The sequence below is a fragment of the Pagrus pagrus genome, assembly GCF_965226575.1.
Source record: "Pagrus pagrus genome assembly, chromosome: 19".
NCBI lineage: Eukaryota > Metazoa > Chordata > Actinopteri > Spariformes > Sparidae > Pagrus > Pagrus pagrus.
In genome coordinates this window covers 21379870-21398753 of record NC_140203.1, presented here as the reverse complement: position 1 = coordinate 21398753, position 18884 = coordinate 21379870, and the positions used below count along the sequence as shown (strand labels likewise).

Genomic DNA, 18884 nt, shown 5'->3' with positions numbered 1-18884 from the left:
AAGCGATTAAAAAGTACTTGGTCGTCATGTCAGCGTTAACAGAACGCAACTAAGCACATAATGATAATAATAAAAATAATAATAATAATAAGCATATATTTCAATCTTTCATAACATTTTTCCGAATTAATTTTACTTTTACTGGCCCTTATTTTTCTTTGTTTTGTCTTTTTTTTAACCTGATATTTATGATTACAATTGATTGAAATGTAGATTTTTTAAAATTGATTTTTAATTCTGTATTTTTTATGGAGACATTTAAACAAACTTCTTGCTTCCCTCCCCCTGCACTTATTAATCATAGCATTGTATGTCCTTTACCATTTACATTGTACAAGCTGTTAGATCAAATAAACTATAGCTACTTTATAGCATTTTCTGTTATTTGTTACATATTACGTTATTTTAATTACTTTCCCCACCCCAATTACTGAGCTCTGCATTCACCTAGATATAATGATTAAACAGCAAGTCACATTACTGTAAAATTACCTAAAATAAAACAAAAACCCTGCTTTTATTCTGAAGGCAATCAGAGCAAGCCGCCTTCTTCCGTAAAGCACAGCATCTGGTAGTTGCAGTTCAGAGCAGACCATGACAGGAAATTAACCTAATTAGCTGAATGGAGAGGACTCAGCAGGCTCCTTGTACAAAGGAAAACACAAAACAATAGAAAACATTTATTTTGTTATCTGGGGTAACATCCAGTGTGAACACACAGGGAGCAATGAAATGTCATGATAATTCAAAATTCACAATGACTCCATATTAACAAAGCATTTGATGTGGATAATTACATTAAAAATGTCTGCAAGGTATAAAATGTATTAAATCTATAATATATCTTCAATCTATTGACACACACAGTAACCTGCACCAATGTTTACTAGGATTGTGTAATTTTCTTTTTCTTTTTACAAGCAAAACCTATACGAGTAATTTGAAAAATTCTAAAATATACACAACACACCTGGTACATACTGGAATGTCTTTATCTTGCAAATTGTAAATGATAATGTTTATGACCATTGATGAACCTTTTCAAATAAAATCATATTTGTTGACCATGTTTTCAAGCAAATATTTTTCAGTTGTTTTCATCTTTCACTTCAGCCGGTAAGGCAGAGAGGGTACAATAAATGCAACACATGTAATGAGTAATCCAATCCAAAAATAAATAAATATTATTTTTTAATTTTTTAACCGTCCTCCTGCATGCAGTACAACAATACTGTCAGGTTTGACCAATAACCCTTTGTTGAAAGACCAAATGCTAATTTTTTTCTGTCCATACTGACTAAAACTCTTTTGCTCTTTTTGCTGTGCAGTGATTCATGTGTGCCAAAATGAGTTGATAACACCCTCTGTGTGACACAACATGTCTGCCTCACAATGGCAGTTTCTTAAGAGAGAGATCCAAACAGCACCAAATCTGTATGTTATAGATTATTCAAAGTTAATTTAGGCAGACTAAAATGTGAATAAAACTTCCACCTGAAAAACATCTTGAATACAAAAAAAAAATTAAAAACAGTGATTCTTTGCATATTAAACGGGTAGTTATCTCCACAGCATGCTTCATTTTATTGTAGCAGTTCTTCAGTCAGTGCAGTCAAACTTTCTATACAAAACAATAAAGCTGGAATTTCTTACATTCCATAAAAAATTGCTTTGACTTTTCAAGAATGAAAGTTACATTCAGACCTCCCGGTCAGTGTCAATTCCACCATGGGAGTGCTGTTTAAAACTGACAGGGCAGCCAGACAGAATTTGGACTGTGACACATCTTTTGTTGTGTTGGCTCTGTGATCTAGTACATTGGATTGTTCTACTATTAAGTAAAAGTCCTGACTTTTAAGCTTTAATTTAAGGGTGCTTGCATCCACATTTTTATACACAGTCCCACAAATTTAGGAGACAGAGATTAATTGGACAAGTTAATATAACGCCACATAAAGTCAACATAATTATACAGTACAATCAAAGTGAAATGCTACATTAACCTAAAATTGCGGGAATACGTATAAAAACAGAAACAGTCCCTACACTGTCCACCTATTATAATGTAAACAGTGTTAAATAAAGCTTTAATTCAGATCCAATGTGCTATAGTAAAGGGCCCACACAACAAATACCTATCACTGTCTTGCTGTTTTCTGATTTCAGTATCTAGGTATTGTTTTCACCGCCTCCTTTCTTCTTACGGTCACGCATTCGGAGTAAGATGAAGACCAGGACTGCTGCCAGCAAGAGGGCAAAGAGAAAGATAAGCATCCCCCATGCTCCCCGAGTCAAGGCCTTCCTGTGCCCTGCCGTCTCTGCAGGCAGCAAATTGCTCAAACTGAGCATGTAGCCCAGAGCCCACCCCACCGAGGTGTCCCCTGCCTGGAGGATCAGCAACACATGATTACAGCAAGTTAGTGGAAATGTGTCTTTATTTTTTTTACATTTGAAAATGCACATTAAGTGATACATTTTTCTGTAGAGTGATGATGACGTTCTCACCTTCTTCTGGAAGGAAATGCGTGGGAATGACGTCTCATCGAAGCTGTATCCTCTCAACATGAGAATCTTAATAAACACAGAGGTGGCACAGTAATCCTGCAAGCGGGACTCTTGCTCTGGAGCAAGAACCTGCATCTGCAACAAAAACAAAGAGTTAAATGTTAAAATGTTAGAATATAATGAAGAAGTCGAATTAAAAATGATGCTCATCTGCCCAAATGTACTATGTGGGGTTATGCTAACAGGAGCAGGCTAACATGCTCACAATGACAATGGTAGCATGATATTTATCAGGTTTAATGTTTATCATGTTCACCATCGTTTAGTGTATTAGCACGCGAGCATAGCTGATTAGCAGTTAACACAAAGCAAAACTGAAACTGATGGGAATGTCATAAGTTTAAGATTCTTAGTCATAAAACAAAGTATTGGCCACATTTAAAATGTGGCCTGATGATGTCAGATTAAAGTTAAAGGATCACCAAAGTTATTACAATTCATCCAAATTCTATCCAATCAATCTAGTGGATGTGAATATATTTCATTGGATAAGTGAAGTTTTGACCTGCTTGTGGAAAGAAGATATACATATTTGCAAATGGAATGAATAAGAAGCCTTTTAAAAATGTTTTTTCTATCACATCACTGTCATTATTTTTATTTTTCCTGGCCTAGGCGATAATATTCACTGTATATTTGTCCTCTACTCTGTCATGCACCCACATCCTCCTTGCCCTGATGTTCTGATGTCAAATAAAAACAAACGTGGACTATATGGACACGGCCACAGACACAAATGAGATATGATACATAAATAGAACAAAAGAACATTACTTGACTGAAAGTCATACTGCACACAGTTCTGGCCGCCTCCTCCAGCTCTGCAGGAGTCCTCACAGGGATACCAGTGATTTGCTGCAGGAAGGAGTGAGTGTAGAAGAATGCAGAGAACGCCTGACAACACAGAAAGAGGACAAAACATAAAACACAGACTGGGTTAATTAGTAGTACATGGAAAGATAAATTACATATCTACAGCATTTGTTTCTTTGTTCTTAGCACTTTGAGGCCATATTGTGCTTATTCCTGTGTGCAGCCTGCAGTGAAAATCTGCTCGTTGTCCATACGTCTGTTCAAAGTCACACCACAAACTTCTGTGCAGGTATTTTGTGCTATTCTGCTCTTTAGTGACAGTAATTCTTTAACCGTTACAGAGCTGGGCTAATAAATAAATCACCACATTCTCATTTTAATCTGTACTTTGTAATTTGCCTGGAAAACATGACGTTAATAAAAATAATGAACTGATACATGTATGAACTCAACAGTATATCAAACATTTTTTAATTTAGATTGATTATATTTTGGATAATAGTTGTGATTAAACACTTTGATTTACAGGGTAAAAGGGGACTGAGGGGGCCATTCCATAGTTTTATTTTGATAGTGATACTCATTTCGGCTGAAAATATGTATTATTCGTATATATTTTTTTATGCAAGATATCTATTTGTAATGGAATATTTTTTATATTGAGGTGTTGCTACTTTCACTGAAGGAAAGATGTCACATGTGCTCACAGGTTTCTATGTAGAGTATGCAATTTTAGATCCAAATGCTTATTTTGTATTTGTGTTTGTGTGATATATGGTAATGTTAGCTATGTAAATAATCCTTGACATACAGAATACTGTTTGTCTGTCTGTGGTTCTGAAAATGTTAAACAATAATGAACTTAAAAAGCATCACTAACACTGTGTCTTTGCCCCTTGTGTACGGTCTGACCTTTAGTATATAATACCACCCCCCTCTGTATCATCCAGCCATTCTTACCACGAAGCTACCGGTGACATTTGGCTGGAAGACCTTATCAAAGGAGCAATGGGAGAAGGGGCAGCTGTCGAAGGAGAAGATCTCAGACACGTTGCCCAGACAGTGTTCATAGTGTCCGCTGCCTTGTACTGTCAGAGAGGCCTGGGAGTCGTAGGAGCTGGGTTTGTGCTTTGTCGTACACGGAGAGTTGAATATGGTGTCCAGCTTTACAGATCTACTGTGGCCCGCAGGATAGCAGGGGTGCGTGACTGACTCAGAGTCACTCTGAGACTGAGACAGAGAGAGACAGACAGAGTGATATGATACATTTCCTAAACAACCCATTAAAAATACTATAAGAAATATTCCTCATATTCTTTATGCACATGGATAATTATGTACTTATAACTGAATATATATTAGCGCTGCAACGATTAGTTGACCCTAAGAAAATTAAATGGCAACTATTTTGACAATCGACAAATCTTTTCATTTATTTTTCAAGCAAAAGTGTCAAAATGTACTGGCTGCAGCTTCTTAAACATAACGATTTGCTACTTTTCTTTGACATTTATGATAATTAATGAAGAATCTTTGGGTTTAGGAAGTTGGTTTGGACAAAAAAAGTCATCTGAAGTCGACACTTTGGGCTCTGGGAAATTGTGATAAGTACTTATCTGAATTATTTGGCATTTTATAGACTAAACATTTGATTGATTAAATGTGAAAATAATCAGTAGATTAATTGAAAATAATTGTGAGTTGCAGCCCTAATACATACAGTATATGAGACTATAGATTAACAATCAATGAATGTGATTTTCAAAATTGACATGGCTGATTTTATTGGGAGTTTTTATTTTATCACAGATGTATCAGTGTGGCCTAATAGGTTGGTCTATGTTGGTCTAGTAACACGTTACTGCAGTAAACATACATTTCTCCACCAGAGAGCACTGTAAACTGTAAAATGTCCTACGAAGTAAAGTAAATATGTTGGACACAATTCTTTGAATTGGTCGGGCTCTACAGCAGCTTTCACTGAGATGAGATTTGTTCTATGTGTTTGCTGCTTTAATTCCACAAAGCTTCGTATGTTTAAAAATAGCATTTAACTACAAAATAGAAAAGTTATGACTCTGTATAAAACAGAAATAAAACAGAATAATTTCCTAATCCTTTCTGACATATATTCAGTGAAAACAGTACAAAGAAGACGATATATATTTAATGTTTTCCCAATCAACTTCATTGATGTTTGAAAATATCAGCTTATTCTGAATTTGATGCCAGCAACATGCTCCGAACAAGTTGCGACAGGAGCAACAAAAGACTGACAGCTGTGGAATGTTCCACAGGTAAATGGGTTAATTGGTAACAGGTGATAGTATGATGACTGGGTGTGAAATGGGCGTCCGCAAAAGACTTGTTTAAAAGCAAAGAACATATTACCACATGGGCTCAGGAACACTTCATGAAGCCGATGGTGTCCTGTTTTATTTACATTTTGCACAGTGTCCCAACTTTTTTGGAATTGGCTTATAATAATAGGTTGTTTCATTTTGGTTTGAATGAGTGTGATACAATATGTTACACTACCGTAACTATATGAGCCAGCAGTCTCTTGAGGACCTGGTCCCTCCCGTAGCACAGGAAGCTGTGTGTGTACAGAGAGTACTCCTGGCCGTAAAGACGCAGCTTCATCATGTCGTGTTCGTCCTCTACTTCATCCGGAGTCGCAAATGTTATCTGGGTAGACGCCCCACCAAAATCAAGTGCTCCAACTGTGGGCCTGCCGGGGCTGAGCCAGTGCCCCACGAAACCATACTGCAAAGACATAATGAGGGAAAGGGAAGCAGAGGATAATGAGCTATTTCCCGTTCATCATCTTAAGAGTTGTTGTTGTTGTTCATCTCTAAAACATAGCTTAGTAAGAGGAGGAAGGACTTTATAAGCTCAGTCTGATTATCCAAATTTCCCCAGGACAATTGACCCAGAGATTCAACATCAGAGGCCACAGTGATGGACTGTACGATCATTATGCTACGAGATGTCATCAGTCAGCCTTCTGAATAGGCTTTAAATAGCCAAACACCGTCATCTTTGCGACAATGAAGTGCAAAAGCTGGACAAATGTTTGAATTGAATGCAAGCTGCTTCAGAGCGCGCACCAACTTCACAAAATGTACAGTTGTCCTCATTAGTCTGCTGTTGCTGTGCATTGAACAAAAACTTCCAAATGAATCATAGTTTGACTCTGTGGTATCTACTGGCAGCCTCTATGAAGTACCTTTATGAAGTTCTCTAACAGATAGTTGACGGTGACCCAGCCGTACGCCCCCTCCTCTTGACCGCTCAGTATGGCCGCCCCCTGGTAGCTGAAAGGGTAGGACTGGATTTTGTGGCCCACCTCCTGCAGTATCTGATCCGACTGCTCCTGGCTGGACATACTGTTTGGACGAAACAAGAATTTGACAAAACTCTTACAAGTTACAGCTGCAGCAGTGAACTTTCATGGACCCTCATTCAGAGGATACATGAATAAAATGCTTTGTTTGATGGTCATCATTAGCGGTAACCTTGCTTTTTTTTCTCGCTGTTTTATTGCCTTCAAGCTGCAGGTTTGACTCCTGACCTCTAAAACTATAAAGGTTTAAGTGACACAGAGACGCCAGCATGAAATCCGTTCGACAAGTTTGTCAGCTGGACCAGATGCACCAACCAGCGAGACATTTGAGGACAGAATCTTATGTAAGTTATGTAAATAATTTTTGTTCCTTTTCTTTTTAACTTAATCTTTTGATCTGCAAAAAGTCTGCAACTGTTAAATGTTTAATGCAATCACTTGTGTGCAGCTATTAGGTTCAGTGTAAGAAAAAGAGCAGAGCTACAACCGGCACTTAAGGAAATGATGGAGCGAATGTTATCAACAGCCAAACTAGCTAATTTACATTGTATGGAGAGATATTCGTGCCAAAATTCTATGATTGCTAAGAAGTGTTTTGAATGCACAGATAAATAAAATAGGCAGGCCCTTGCCTCTCACTCATATTGTAGCTTCTGGACTCTTTTGAATAGTTTCTGTTGTTAGCTGTTAAAATATTTAATCCAAATCATCCTTTGCATGCAGCAATTCAAATGTTTATCTAGCAAAATCCCCAATTTCATGCCTAAATCCTATTAACATTTCTTTCAGATACAAGGTACAAGGGAAAGACTTATTTCTCATTTAGAAGTGTAAGAACAGACCCTATGCTGCAACCAGCACTGGAAAGAGTGTTATCTGCATTTAAATTAGTTCATTTACAATGTATGTATGGAGTTACATCAGCGCCAAAATTTTCTGCGCACAAAGGAATGCTTTGAATGTACAGATAAAAATAGGCTGCTGCCGCCTCTTACTCAAATTGTAGGTTTTGGACACTTTTACACTCAGCAAATGATTTACTTATTCACCTCTTACTGAGTGTCTGGGCAGCTGTTTTCTGCTACACATTTGCATTAAGTAAAAGGTCGCCTGTCCTCTCAAAGCTTCACGCACAATGACACGGTGTCACTTGCTAATCAATCATATCGGTAACAACAGTGCCAAAAGAGTAAACTCTGCACATGACTAATAAGTCAGGAAAATCAAGAGGTACCAGCTTAAACACGTTAACAGGCAATATGTTTGTATTCCCTCATTTAAATAAATAAATAAAGGATGAACACTATAGGACTTGTATCTTAATAGGCAGAGTCCACAGACAGCTCTGTATTCAAAATATGTCAGTGTGAGATCACTGAGCCCAGTCCAGATGTCTGAAAATATTATTTCTTTCACAGCACTACACAAACAAACCCTGCCTATATAAAGAGATTTAACTGGTGATATTATTTACTTCAATTAGCAAGTTCATTTTGTAGCTGGGTAGCTGTTTTTTGGTAATGTCAGTCAGATATAGATATAGCGAGTTGACTACTCAGGAATATGTGAGACTTATAATCAAACAGGGGACATAAGTAGATTGAACTGTATATAGGGATGAATAAAACCACAAAAAGGCTTATATCATTAGATTTACCTAAATAATATAAAAAACAATATTCACAATGTCAAAGATATAAACTGTTGCTATATCAAAAATGCACCAATATGCAAATTCAGGGACAATAATGACAATGACTTGTATTTTTTTTTCCAGTTTTGGTACACACATTGTAGTTAACAAAAGAAATGCAGTGTTTTTTCCCTCTTAGAGTACTAACTGGTAACAATAACAAGGCAGATCCAGGGTCAACTCTTAAAATAATGCAACATTCCTTTCCAAAGGGTAGGGACTCTACCCTTAACTCACACTCATACACACACTGACTCACTGCAGAAGTCTCATGCCAGCTGTAGCTCCCAGGTACACAGGTGTAGACTGGTGTCTTTCTTTGGGGATGTCCTTTACTGCCTGATTGAGACAAGCCTCGAGGCTCTTCCCTGCTGCTCCTGGTTGGCCTGCATAGCTGGATATTCCTCCTCCTCAGTGAGACAAGAACAGGATAAAAAGGTCAAACATCAGGATTATGCAGTAGTATAGACACGTACAGTCTTGTTCTCAAGTTCGCAAAAAACAGTGTTAGCTGATAAAAATGTATGATTATTCGAACTGATCCCATCCAGGAATTACCCAGCTACCTGGAAAAAACTGCTTGACAATCTACCAACAACTGTAGGTGAATGTATTATGTTACTTTTCTCAACCCAAACTGAAAAATCAAAACGAAAAGCAACACATTATTTCTTACTGTTACCAGATGTCCCTGATAATAGACCGCATAAACAAGGGATCAAAGTTCAGCTCTGACCAGGACATTTTTACGATTATGAAACATGACAATGTAAACACCACGTCCATGACTAAATGAGAAAAGAAGTGTTTATCTAAGTCAAGACACATAAAAACCCTTTAGCAGGACAGGGGTGGCAAAGCAGAGGGGTCAACTCTCATTGCCTGAGACAAAGATTGCTTGACTCGCCATGCTGTGCTGCGACATGTAATCCATTAGCAGGAAACAGCTGGCATTATTTAACATCCAACCCACTGGTGAATACAACAAGAAACAGAACATTATAAAGTACATAAAAGCCCACAGCAACATAACTACATAGCAAAGCCTATTAAATAACGGAGAGGCCTTTTTTCTGGGTTCCTGGCTGGCTTGTTGCACTGTACCTGCCCTCTGTGAGGGTGGGGGGCGGGGTCGAGAGGCGAGCTGCCTGAATCTGACCGGACCGTGACCCCAAGACCAAGAGAGAGATTTACTGATACTGTAGCGGAACCACAATGTCCAAAAGATTGAAACCATCCGGTGGCCAGGGAAGGAAAAGAAGGAAAGAAGAGGGAGAAAAACGTGAAAAAGAAAGTGGTACAGTAACGTCAATGTGATGAAGTGAATTAAACTAATAGTTTAATGCATCGCAGTTACCGTTGTTGGAGCACAGTGTTAACTCGCAAGCTGACTTCGGACGATAGTAGCATTGTTTAATAATCAGTAAATAGCTAGAGTCGATGTTTCTCCACCTCAAATTCATCAGGGACATTTGGAAAGTTAACGTCTGTGTGAGTGTGTGAAAATTGATTGTGAAATTGACTGCGATGCAAGGGGGCGCCAGCTAAAATCTTGCCTAAGGCACCAAATTGGTCAGGGCCGGCACTGACTAAAGACATAGTGTAAAAGATTTTATTCATTCATTGCTACGTTGGGATGAAAAACTGGTGCTTTTCTTTTGATAAAAACGTTAGTCTGTAATCAATTTGTTCTGACATTTTTCGACTTTTTTAGTTCGTAGACTGATTGAACATTTCCGTACGATGAAAGCAACATGAGAGTAATGGGAAGTTTGGTGAGGAATGATAGATGCAGCCAGGACTGTTTGATTTCTGCAGCAGCAGGGTGCGGTTGTTTTGAGAGAGGGCCAGAGAGATAAGATTCACCATGGAAGAGTCCACAGGGTCCACTGAGCAGCCTGGCACACCAGCCAACTGCGCCGTCACGTTATCTATACAAAAGCATGGTTAAAAAGGAAGCATGTCTCCTGCTTGAAACAGTTGGTCTGCATGCATATACTGTACTGTTTATAAACCCGTGTTTCTGTGGGGGCTATGGCTCTGCAGGTTGATCTCTCCATATTTAGTTAAAAATACAATTTTATTTCATATCCACATTTCTGTTTATACCTTTTACTGTGAATCTTTTTGGAGCGTGTTGTACCTGTTGTGAATCCGAGCTGACTACAGCTGCTGTCCTCTGACAAGAGCAATTTATTAACCTTTCAGAACCACATCTCAACACATAGTTTTAGGGTGGAGAAGGTGCTGATACTTACCCTTAACATGACATTCAGTGTGCTGGGTGACCACGCCTGTGCCATTCTGTTTATCTGCTTGCCACTTGTATATATACAAAGCTGTGTGTGAAGATCCAGCATCCAGAACAATCCCATACTACAGAGAGCAAAAGGCAGAAAAGTAAAACCAAAAGAGGTAAAATAAAACCGTGAAGGGGGTTGAGAGAAGAGACAGCTAAGCAGGGTAAAACAGGTTAATGACCGATAAGAACATAAAAGACCAGGCTTAGTGACCTGAATTGGCTTCTGTAAGGCCTTCGGCTGTAAAATTAGGTTAACTCTTAATGTCAGTCTTCAAAGACAGCCTTCTGGGTGTTATATTACACAAGACACATATAATATGTGGTGGCCAGATGCTGATTGCACTGCATTCTTACTCCGTCTATAAACACTGTGGACTGTTAGACATAACATCATTTTACACCTTCATCTTTGTGTTTTATAAATTGACTTATGAGAAACAAAAAGAAGAAATAAGAAAATAAGGGACAAAATGTTATTATCCAAATATAATTGTTATGGCTATGGCTTTTTGGGGGTGTACAAGAACATGTTAAAGGAATTTAACTTACACACAGTGACTTCCTTTAAACAGTATGTATGTGGCAGCCGCAATATGAATTATTGCGAAGTATAGCTAAATTAAAAACAGCTAGGTTGATAAAGTTGACAAGAAATTCTAGCAATGTTTTGCTAAGTCCGTAAAGGGCTAATTTGCAGAGGCTAAACTATTTGATTTAGGCCCCATTCTCATCTTAATTTTTTGCCAAAGCTCAACTGCAGGCTGTACAAATGTAGGCAATCTGACAAATCGTCATCATTTCACTGCGTCGACATTGATCAGCAACTGACAAAACAATGGATAGTGAAAATTCGGAGGGACATCGGCCATTTTTCAAGCTAAAACATCATATTTGATAACCCATTATCTTCTGTTATACAACTGCTAACATTAGCGTTCAACCACTTCCTAGCTAGCATTACTGTTTGATAGTGTTACATGATACGAAAGTAAAGGCATGAATTACTTCTAATATATCAACCCAAGTGGATGATTACTGGATGTAATCAAATGGTAATGTTAGCTAGGAAATGGTTGAATGCTAATGTTAGCATATCAAATGTGTTGTTTTACCTCAAAATATGGCCTAATTTCCCTCCAGATTTTCAACTCGTCAGTCGTCGACTGGTATGTGATGAAATTATAACAATTTGTCGATTCCCTACATTTATACGACCTGCAACACAGCTGCATAACATCATCCTGCCATTCAAGTCAATACAAATAAAAGCAGATTTTCCAAATTCAGTAGGCCTACAACTTGAGGGAATTGAGTGGGCGATGAGTTTGAGGACTGCAACTTCTCAATATGGATCTTCTGGGTAATCAAATACAGATGCATATCACGTCTCACAGACAGAGAAGACCACCAAATGTTTTCGTGCAAGCTAAATAAACCTAAGAGTTAAATGATAATGCATCCAAGGGTGGAGGCAGAGACATGCCTATATATCACATCACTGTAACCCATTACAGAGAGGAAGACAGCTTCGACAACCCTTTTCCTACAAATCATAGGACATTTAGCTCTATTTCTACTTTTTTGTCATGATTTGGAGACAAGATTGTCGAATGTTGAATGTACAGAGGCATTAAAAGAAGAATGATAAGAGATGGTACTTATTCCTTAACGTTTTATGAAGATAACAGTCATAACTGAATGGAGAGCTTTATATCCTAGAGATAATTTCCCACAATTCAGCGTAACTGAAGCATATAGAAACTTCCTCAAATGACACGGTCCGCTCGCTCTGATGAAAATACTGTGGCCCTGATAGGGCTTCCACTTTCACTGCAATGTAGAATATTATGTTAGAGCAACTTTGATGTCTGAAAGGAAACACTCAGAATGTGTATAAATCCAACCATGCAAGAAGGTATGTGGGTGACGAGCAAAAGGACAAGGACCACACACACACACACAGACGACATTAATGTGCAGAAATAGATACACATGCTCATCCTGCCGAGCTGAGGTATTTCAAAAACACACAACTTCTCATATCAGTACAGCAGGTTCAACAGTAACATCATGTGTTAGCGTTCACTCGTAATATTTTCTCATTACTGCTGTGCAGTCAGTTGTGAGGACTCGCTCCAACACTTGCCAAAAGCACAGAGGATCTGTAATGACCTGCTTTGTCCTTTCATTTGATAAACTGGCAGAACTGTTGCACCCATCTCCTTTTTTCGACGGCATTGTTACTGAGTGAAAGGGTGGCTACTTTATACCAAAAAAGGAACCATGGGGTATTTAGCTGGTAACACAAAAACGAGAGAGCAGAGGGAACAGAAGGTTCAGTTAACCCGTGCAGTAATCCTGATCTAAATGCCAAAACAGTGCTGCGCTACAGTTTCAAGTCTTTTATGTGTTTCAGCTGGGTTATTTTGCAAGTTTTAGATATAAGATTATATAAGTAATACACAACAAAACTCAACAGTAGAAAACAAATCAACTGTCTTTCTCCATCTTTAAACCTGTGATCTCTGCTCTGACTGAAAGGTAGTCTCTTTAATCAACACAGTGCTCCACAGGTAGAGTCTTTCACCGAATGAGAGAATTAAACTATACAGTTTATCAGTATTTTAGTCACAAGGTCACCTGGGTGCATATTGATCATAATCTTACTGCTTATAGCCTTGTGATAAGCAAACAACACACTGTCCTCAGCTGATCTTCATCAACAGAGGGATGAGTCGCATTAAAGCAGTGAGCGAGAACCAAACATTCACAATAAACTACAAAAACAGAAGCCAAAGTTTTCACTGTGGCCGCTGAACTGAAAGCACAGCCCAGATGAAGTGGATGCATGTTTTTAACCACCCGTCAAGGGTGTAAATAAAGGATTTTCAAATCAATTTGGGATCTTGGGGCTTCCGGACACGTACGCCAAACTAGCTGTATGGAGCCATTTTATGGTTTATATTTTAAAACAAGCTTCATCTGCTTCAGTTGTTTAGGAGAATGCTGCAACATTTTCTGCTAAGTTTCTCCAAAAATGTTTTGTGGACTACAGAACTTAACATGACTTTAAATTGGCATGGAAGAGAGTAGATGTACATATTTTCATTTTGGGTGAATTGTACCTTTAATAGCAAATACCTCTAGGTTGTTTATATCCACATTTCTTAGGCCCTGAACACATGCACATGGGTATTTCTTAAAACAAAGCCTTTTCTATGCATTTTGGCCTTCCGTACACACGTAAACAGCGTTTCAGGCTTAGTTTTCAGTGTTTAGGTGTAGACAGGAAAACCAGGGTTTTTCTCCTTTGTTTGGCAAGCTTCTGATTGGCATACGTAGTCTTATGGTAACAAAAACGGTCTGCACGCTATGGTAAAGAAAAAAAAAGTTTTTAAATCATATTGCTATATTACGACTGTGATATGATTTATGATTAGTGGTAATGATCATTTTTTGAATCAAAATGTTCCTTTTGTCACTGAAAAGCAATTAGAAAACAATTAGAGAGCTTTATGGTCCAGGACACCCTGCAGCGCTGCAGCATTTTAACCTTTATCAGACAATTGAAGCGTCTTTTGGATATTACACTTGGTCATATTGCGATTTTGAAGATATTTGAAACTGTGCAGCCCTAATCCATAGAGGAAGTATAAAGACATGATAGCATGATGTTGACAAATGATGCTAAATCAGACCAGAAATTATTAAATCGTGAACATAAATTAATTAAGTTTTTTGTTTGTTTGTTTTTACCTCTGGACTCTGTAGTAATTGACATATAAAAGACAAAATTAAACAATAAAATTAATCATTTTATTTGTTAATTTTTTTATTTAACATTGGCACTCCTGGACTTCCATCGACTAAAGTTCACCAGCTGAGCAGAGACTATTAAACTAACTCTATCACCAGGACATGCTACAGATGTTAAACCTAAGAACAAACTAAGACCAGCAGCCAGAGTTAAGTGCTCCTGTCACACACTCCTCTAGTCTTAGCGCCACAGATTGCTGTGCGTAACACCTTTTCTGGGCCGTGCACGGCAGAGCTTTGGTTACACCGTCTTAACGCGCTGGCAAACACGGATCCAAAAATACCCTGCGTAACCGACCTTACCATGAACCCCGGAGCCTCCTGGACGTCTTCAGTGGGGACAGTCAGGAGCAGGATGGCAACAAGTCCGAACACCAGCAGCGCGATGGGGACGACAGGATGAGCGGCGCGCTGAGCCATGAAGTGAAAGCGAGAAGCTCAGTCTGTCTGCAGCCCGCTGGATATCTGAGCGTCGACCTAATAGCGGCCAAGTGGGAGAAGTGGCTGACGGCTTCCCGCTGGCCGGGCGTTATCACAACCCGCCTGTGGTTCACGCTTCACCTGCTGCCTGCCTCCTGTTTTACATTTCACTTGAGCTAGCAAAGCCTGACCTGAATTTATGTCCCCGACGCAGCCCAGAGCCCCTCCATGCGCCTGAAACCCTTCCCTCCTCGGCCACTGAATGAATGAGAGCAGCTCCAAGGCTACTGGTGCCATGGAGGGAAAAATGTTTTTATTATGGCCAGAGCTGGTGCTGCTCGTTCTCATTCATTAATCTCCACCTATAGAAGAGAGAGTAGGAAAATCACATGATTCACTTATTCACCATCAGAGAGGAAACAAGGTGTTGCCTGAGCTGGCAGTGATCCAGATTGTAGAGTGCTGGACTGAAGAGACCCAGAGCTGCTTGTTGTTTCTTCACTATTTGCATATGAATGGTTGCAGCTTAAAACCTGACTTGCAAATGTCACCCTCATTTGAATGCTTGGGTAAAACATGAAAGGGAAGTTTTCACTAAAGGCCTATGCTTTTCTTTGTACATGTCTATTCTTGCTGAAATCTTGTTCTGACAAGGTCTAAATATAGCAGAATGTATAATGAGTTATTTTGAAGGAGCGTCTGAATATTGCAAGTGAGCCGTTCATGTTGTAACTCAGCGCACTATTTTTTATTTGTGTGTCATTGATTATATGCTCATTATTGTTTTAAATAAATAAATTACCATTAGTATAACTATCTAAGACCTTCTGGAAGAGAGGTGAAGTAGCCGAAGCTCTTCAATACAAACGTCATCATCACACTGATAAATTACAGTCTGATGTCACGTCCAATGACTGAATGTCAACAGAGTTGACAGATTTATTCGATATTACACTGAATCAACAGACATGTTAATGTTTTATGTCGTTCAGGTGTTGGCTTTCCCATGTGGTTCAAAAATACAGTGAGGGAGCAGCTGGCAATGGAAATGTGACTATATGTAAACTTCACAGAGAGGAGGAAGTGTTAATGATTAATGGCATAAAAGAGGAAGCAGTGATAAGAGAAACATGGATCATAGAAGAGATCCTGCCATGAAAAGATCCCATGAATTTATGAAATACATAAAATTGACATGACTATGGGGCAAACAAAACAATCTCAACTAGAGTAAGGGCGACTTATTGTTCCAGAGCTTACACCTATATCAAATGGTCTTCATTAGAATCCTTTTTAATCTTTTTTTTTTAAGAAGATTCAAGAGATTCAAGAATAAACTGTCAATTTTTAAACTGGTACTCTAGTTCAGACCCTTTCAACTGGCTGCCCGGGGGCCAAATGCGGCCCTTTAACTATCTCACTCTGGCCCTTTGATCATTTTATTAGTGGGCTAATTGGCCCATTCCTTAGTTATGTCTGTTGCCAAGCACAGACCCACGCTGTTTAAGCAGAGAGAAATCCTACTATTAAAAGTAGTTTAAAAGGCCTGATCTTGTTAACTGCATGTAGTTTGGAGACTGACAAGAGATAGATTTTTCTTTTCTTTTGATAAAAAGTTGTTTTTTTTTTAAAAAGACCTCACATCTCTGGTGTCTCGGCCAAAAAGCTGCAAAGACTTCAGTCGCCAGCAGAGGTATTTCCTTTGTGCTCATGCAAAAGGAAATACCTATCTGCAGATACACAAACTGTTGTTATTATTAAGCAAGGCAAGACAAGGCAAGTTTATTTGTATAGCAAAATTCAGACATGAGGCAACTCAAAGTGCTTTACAGGGGCATAAAATTACATTAAAAGACATTAAAAACAAGTGGGAAGACAAGAAACAAAACATTAAAACAAGTTAAGAAATAGGAACGTAAGCTAAAATAGAAGAGGTTAAAGTCCGTGTAAAGCAAATTCAGCCATTTTCTTCTAAACACATTAAATAGGTTATAAATGTATTTCCTTAAAACATGTAAAAAGCCATTCAGCCATTTATAATTTAGTTATGGAGCTAGGCTGCCAAACTGTATTTCAACATTTCTGTGTTCAGGATTTAATGGGCGGGTCAGAAATCATAGCCGCGGATTAGCATAAACCCCGCCCTGCTGCGGAAGCAGTATAAATACGTTCAGTGCATTAGCTTCGGTGGTTTTCCGCTAGCTCGAGTCTCGGATAGCATCGCTTATGATAGTTTGCAGCTAGCTAACCAGTCATGTCTCCTCCACGTAGCTCATGCATCTTTCCTGGATGCCACAGTGTGCAGGCCAGGGTAACGGCTCAGTTAGCCTATTTAAGTCTCCTACCGAGACAACGTAAGGAAATGGTGGATCGATGTTGTCAAGAGGAGCTACTGTGGAGAGTTCAAAATCACCACCAACACCCATCTCTGCAGTGTCCACTTTACCCCCGATAGTTACAGCACGGCCACCGGCATTATGTGCCCGCCACCAAGCCTCTCCGTCCGCCGACAGCGGCTGCTACCATCACGGCCACCGGCATTACGTGCCCGCCACCGAGCCTCTCCGTCCGCCGACATTGGTGCATCGGTGGCGGGCACGTAATGCCGGTAAAGCAAATTCAGCCATTTTCTTCTAAACACATTAAATAGGTTATAAATGTATTTCCAGAGAGGATCGGTGGCGGGCACCATCATGTGCCCGCCACCGATCTTCTCCGTCCCCGGCTTGCAGCCTCCCGTCCTGCCGACAGCGGCTGCCACCATCATGGCCACCGGCACTACGTGCCCACCACGATCTTCTCCGTCCCCGGCTTGCAGCCTCCCTTCCTGCCGACAGCGGCTGCTACCATCACGGCCACCGGCATTACGTGCCCGCCACCGACAGCAGGTGCTCTCATCTCCGGTGGCGGGCACATAATGCCGGTGGCCGTGATGGTAGCAGCCGCTGTCGGCGGGACGGGAGGATGCAAGCCGGGGACGGAGAAGATCGGTGGCGGGCACATGATGGTGCCCGCCACCGATCCTCTCTGTCCCGCCGACAGTAGGTGCTCTCATCTCCGCCACCGGCATTACGTGCCCGCCAGTGTAAGTGTGTGCTTATGTTATAAATATTGTATTCGTTTAAATAAATGCATTTTGCTGAAGGTGCAAATCCTGAAAGTGATTTTACATCGTGCCCATGTAATGTTAGCAAATGTTATTGCATTTAATCATGACATGATTTGGCCTGATTCCCTGAGCGAGTCCATCTGACAGCACAATGATAATCCACAGGTAATATTTTATGTGCACCAATATAGCTATGACAAGGAATTATATGTAGACTGGGGTTTAAATTACTGGGAAATAAATTACCATTCTGATGGAGACTGTGAGGAACGAGGCTGAGCACTATCAGTGTCGGACTCAGAGTCAGTTTCTGGCTCTGATGGCTCAAACAGGTAGTGCTGGGTCCTTCAGACAATGCTGCTAGCACTAGCTTCCATTGTTGCTAGGCTAGTCCTTGTGCAGTACACAGAGGGCTCCCCTCCCCCGCGTGGGCGTGGTTCCAGCGCCTCTTACTGACACGCCCCCAGCGTTTCACAGCAGAGAGAAGTGCTTGTTTTTCCATGATTTTGAGACCTAATTTTATATACTTAGCAATTTTTTTAATCTTTCAAATTTGGCTCAGTGGTCAATGATACATGTTACTGTGGTGTGACAAACTCATAACACAATTTTTTTGCTGCTTTACACGCACTTTAAAGAGAGACAGGACTAAAGAATAAAAGTGAAATTGCTTCAGTGAAAGGCTGTGGCAAACAGAAAGGTCTTCAGCCTTGATTTAAAAGAGGTGAGAGTTGGAGCAGACTTGCAGTTTTCAGGGAGTTTGTTCCAGATGTGTGACGCATAATAACTGAACGCTGCTTCTCCATGTCTAGTTTGGGGA

The 18884-nt window shown here is 39.7% G+C and overlaps 1 protein-coding gene across 1 annotated transcript; it reads right to left on the bottom strand.

The window, feature by feature from the left end:
* Positions 1-667: 667 nt before the first annotated feature.
* Positions 668-15503, bottom strand: entpd2b (ectonucleoside triphosphate diphosphohydrolase 2b). Its single transcript, XM_084382806.1, has 9 exons — positions 14839-15503; positions 10676-10793; positions 8677-8827; positions 6608-6767; positions 5917-6144; positions 4339-4608; positions 3340-3459; positions 2506-2640; positions 668-2385 (listed from the first exon to the last, which is right to left on the bottom strand). The coding sequence occupies exons 1-9, from the start codon at positions 14953-14955 to the stop codon at positions 2170-2172; spliced, it is 1515 nt and encodes a 504-aa protein (XP_084238932.1). The 5' UTR covers positions 14956-15503; the 3' UTR covers positions 668-2169.
* Positions 15504-18884: the final 3381 nt, after the last annotated feature.

Coding starts and splice junctions, on each gene's coding strand:
- entpd2b (XM_084382806.1), bottom strand. CDS start 14,955: ATGGCTCAGCGCGCCGCTCATCCTGTCGTCCCCATCGCGCTGCTGGTG. Junction 10,794..14,838: donor AGGAGGCTCCGGGGTTCATG/GTAAGGTCGGTT, acceptor TGCTCTCTGTAG/TATGGGATTGTTCTGGATGC. Junction 3,460..4,338: donor ATGTCACCGGTAGCTTCGTG/GTAAGAATGGCT, acceptor CTGTGTTGTCAG/GCGTTCTCTGCATTCTTCTA.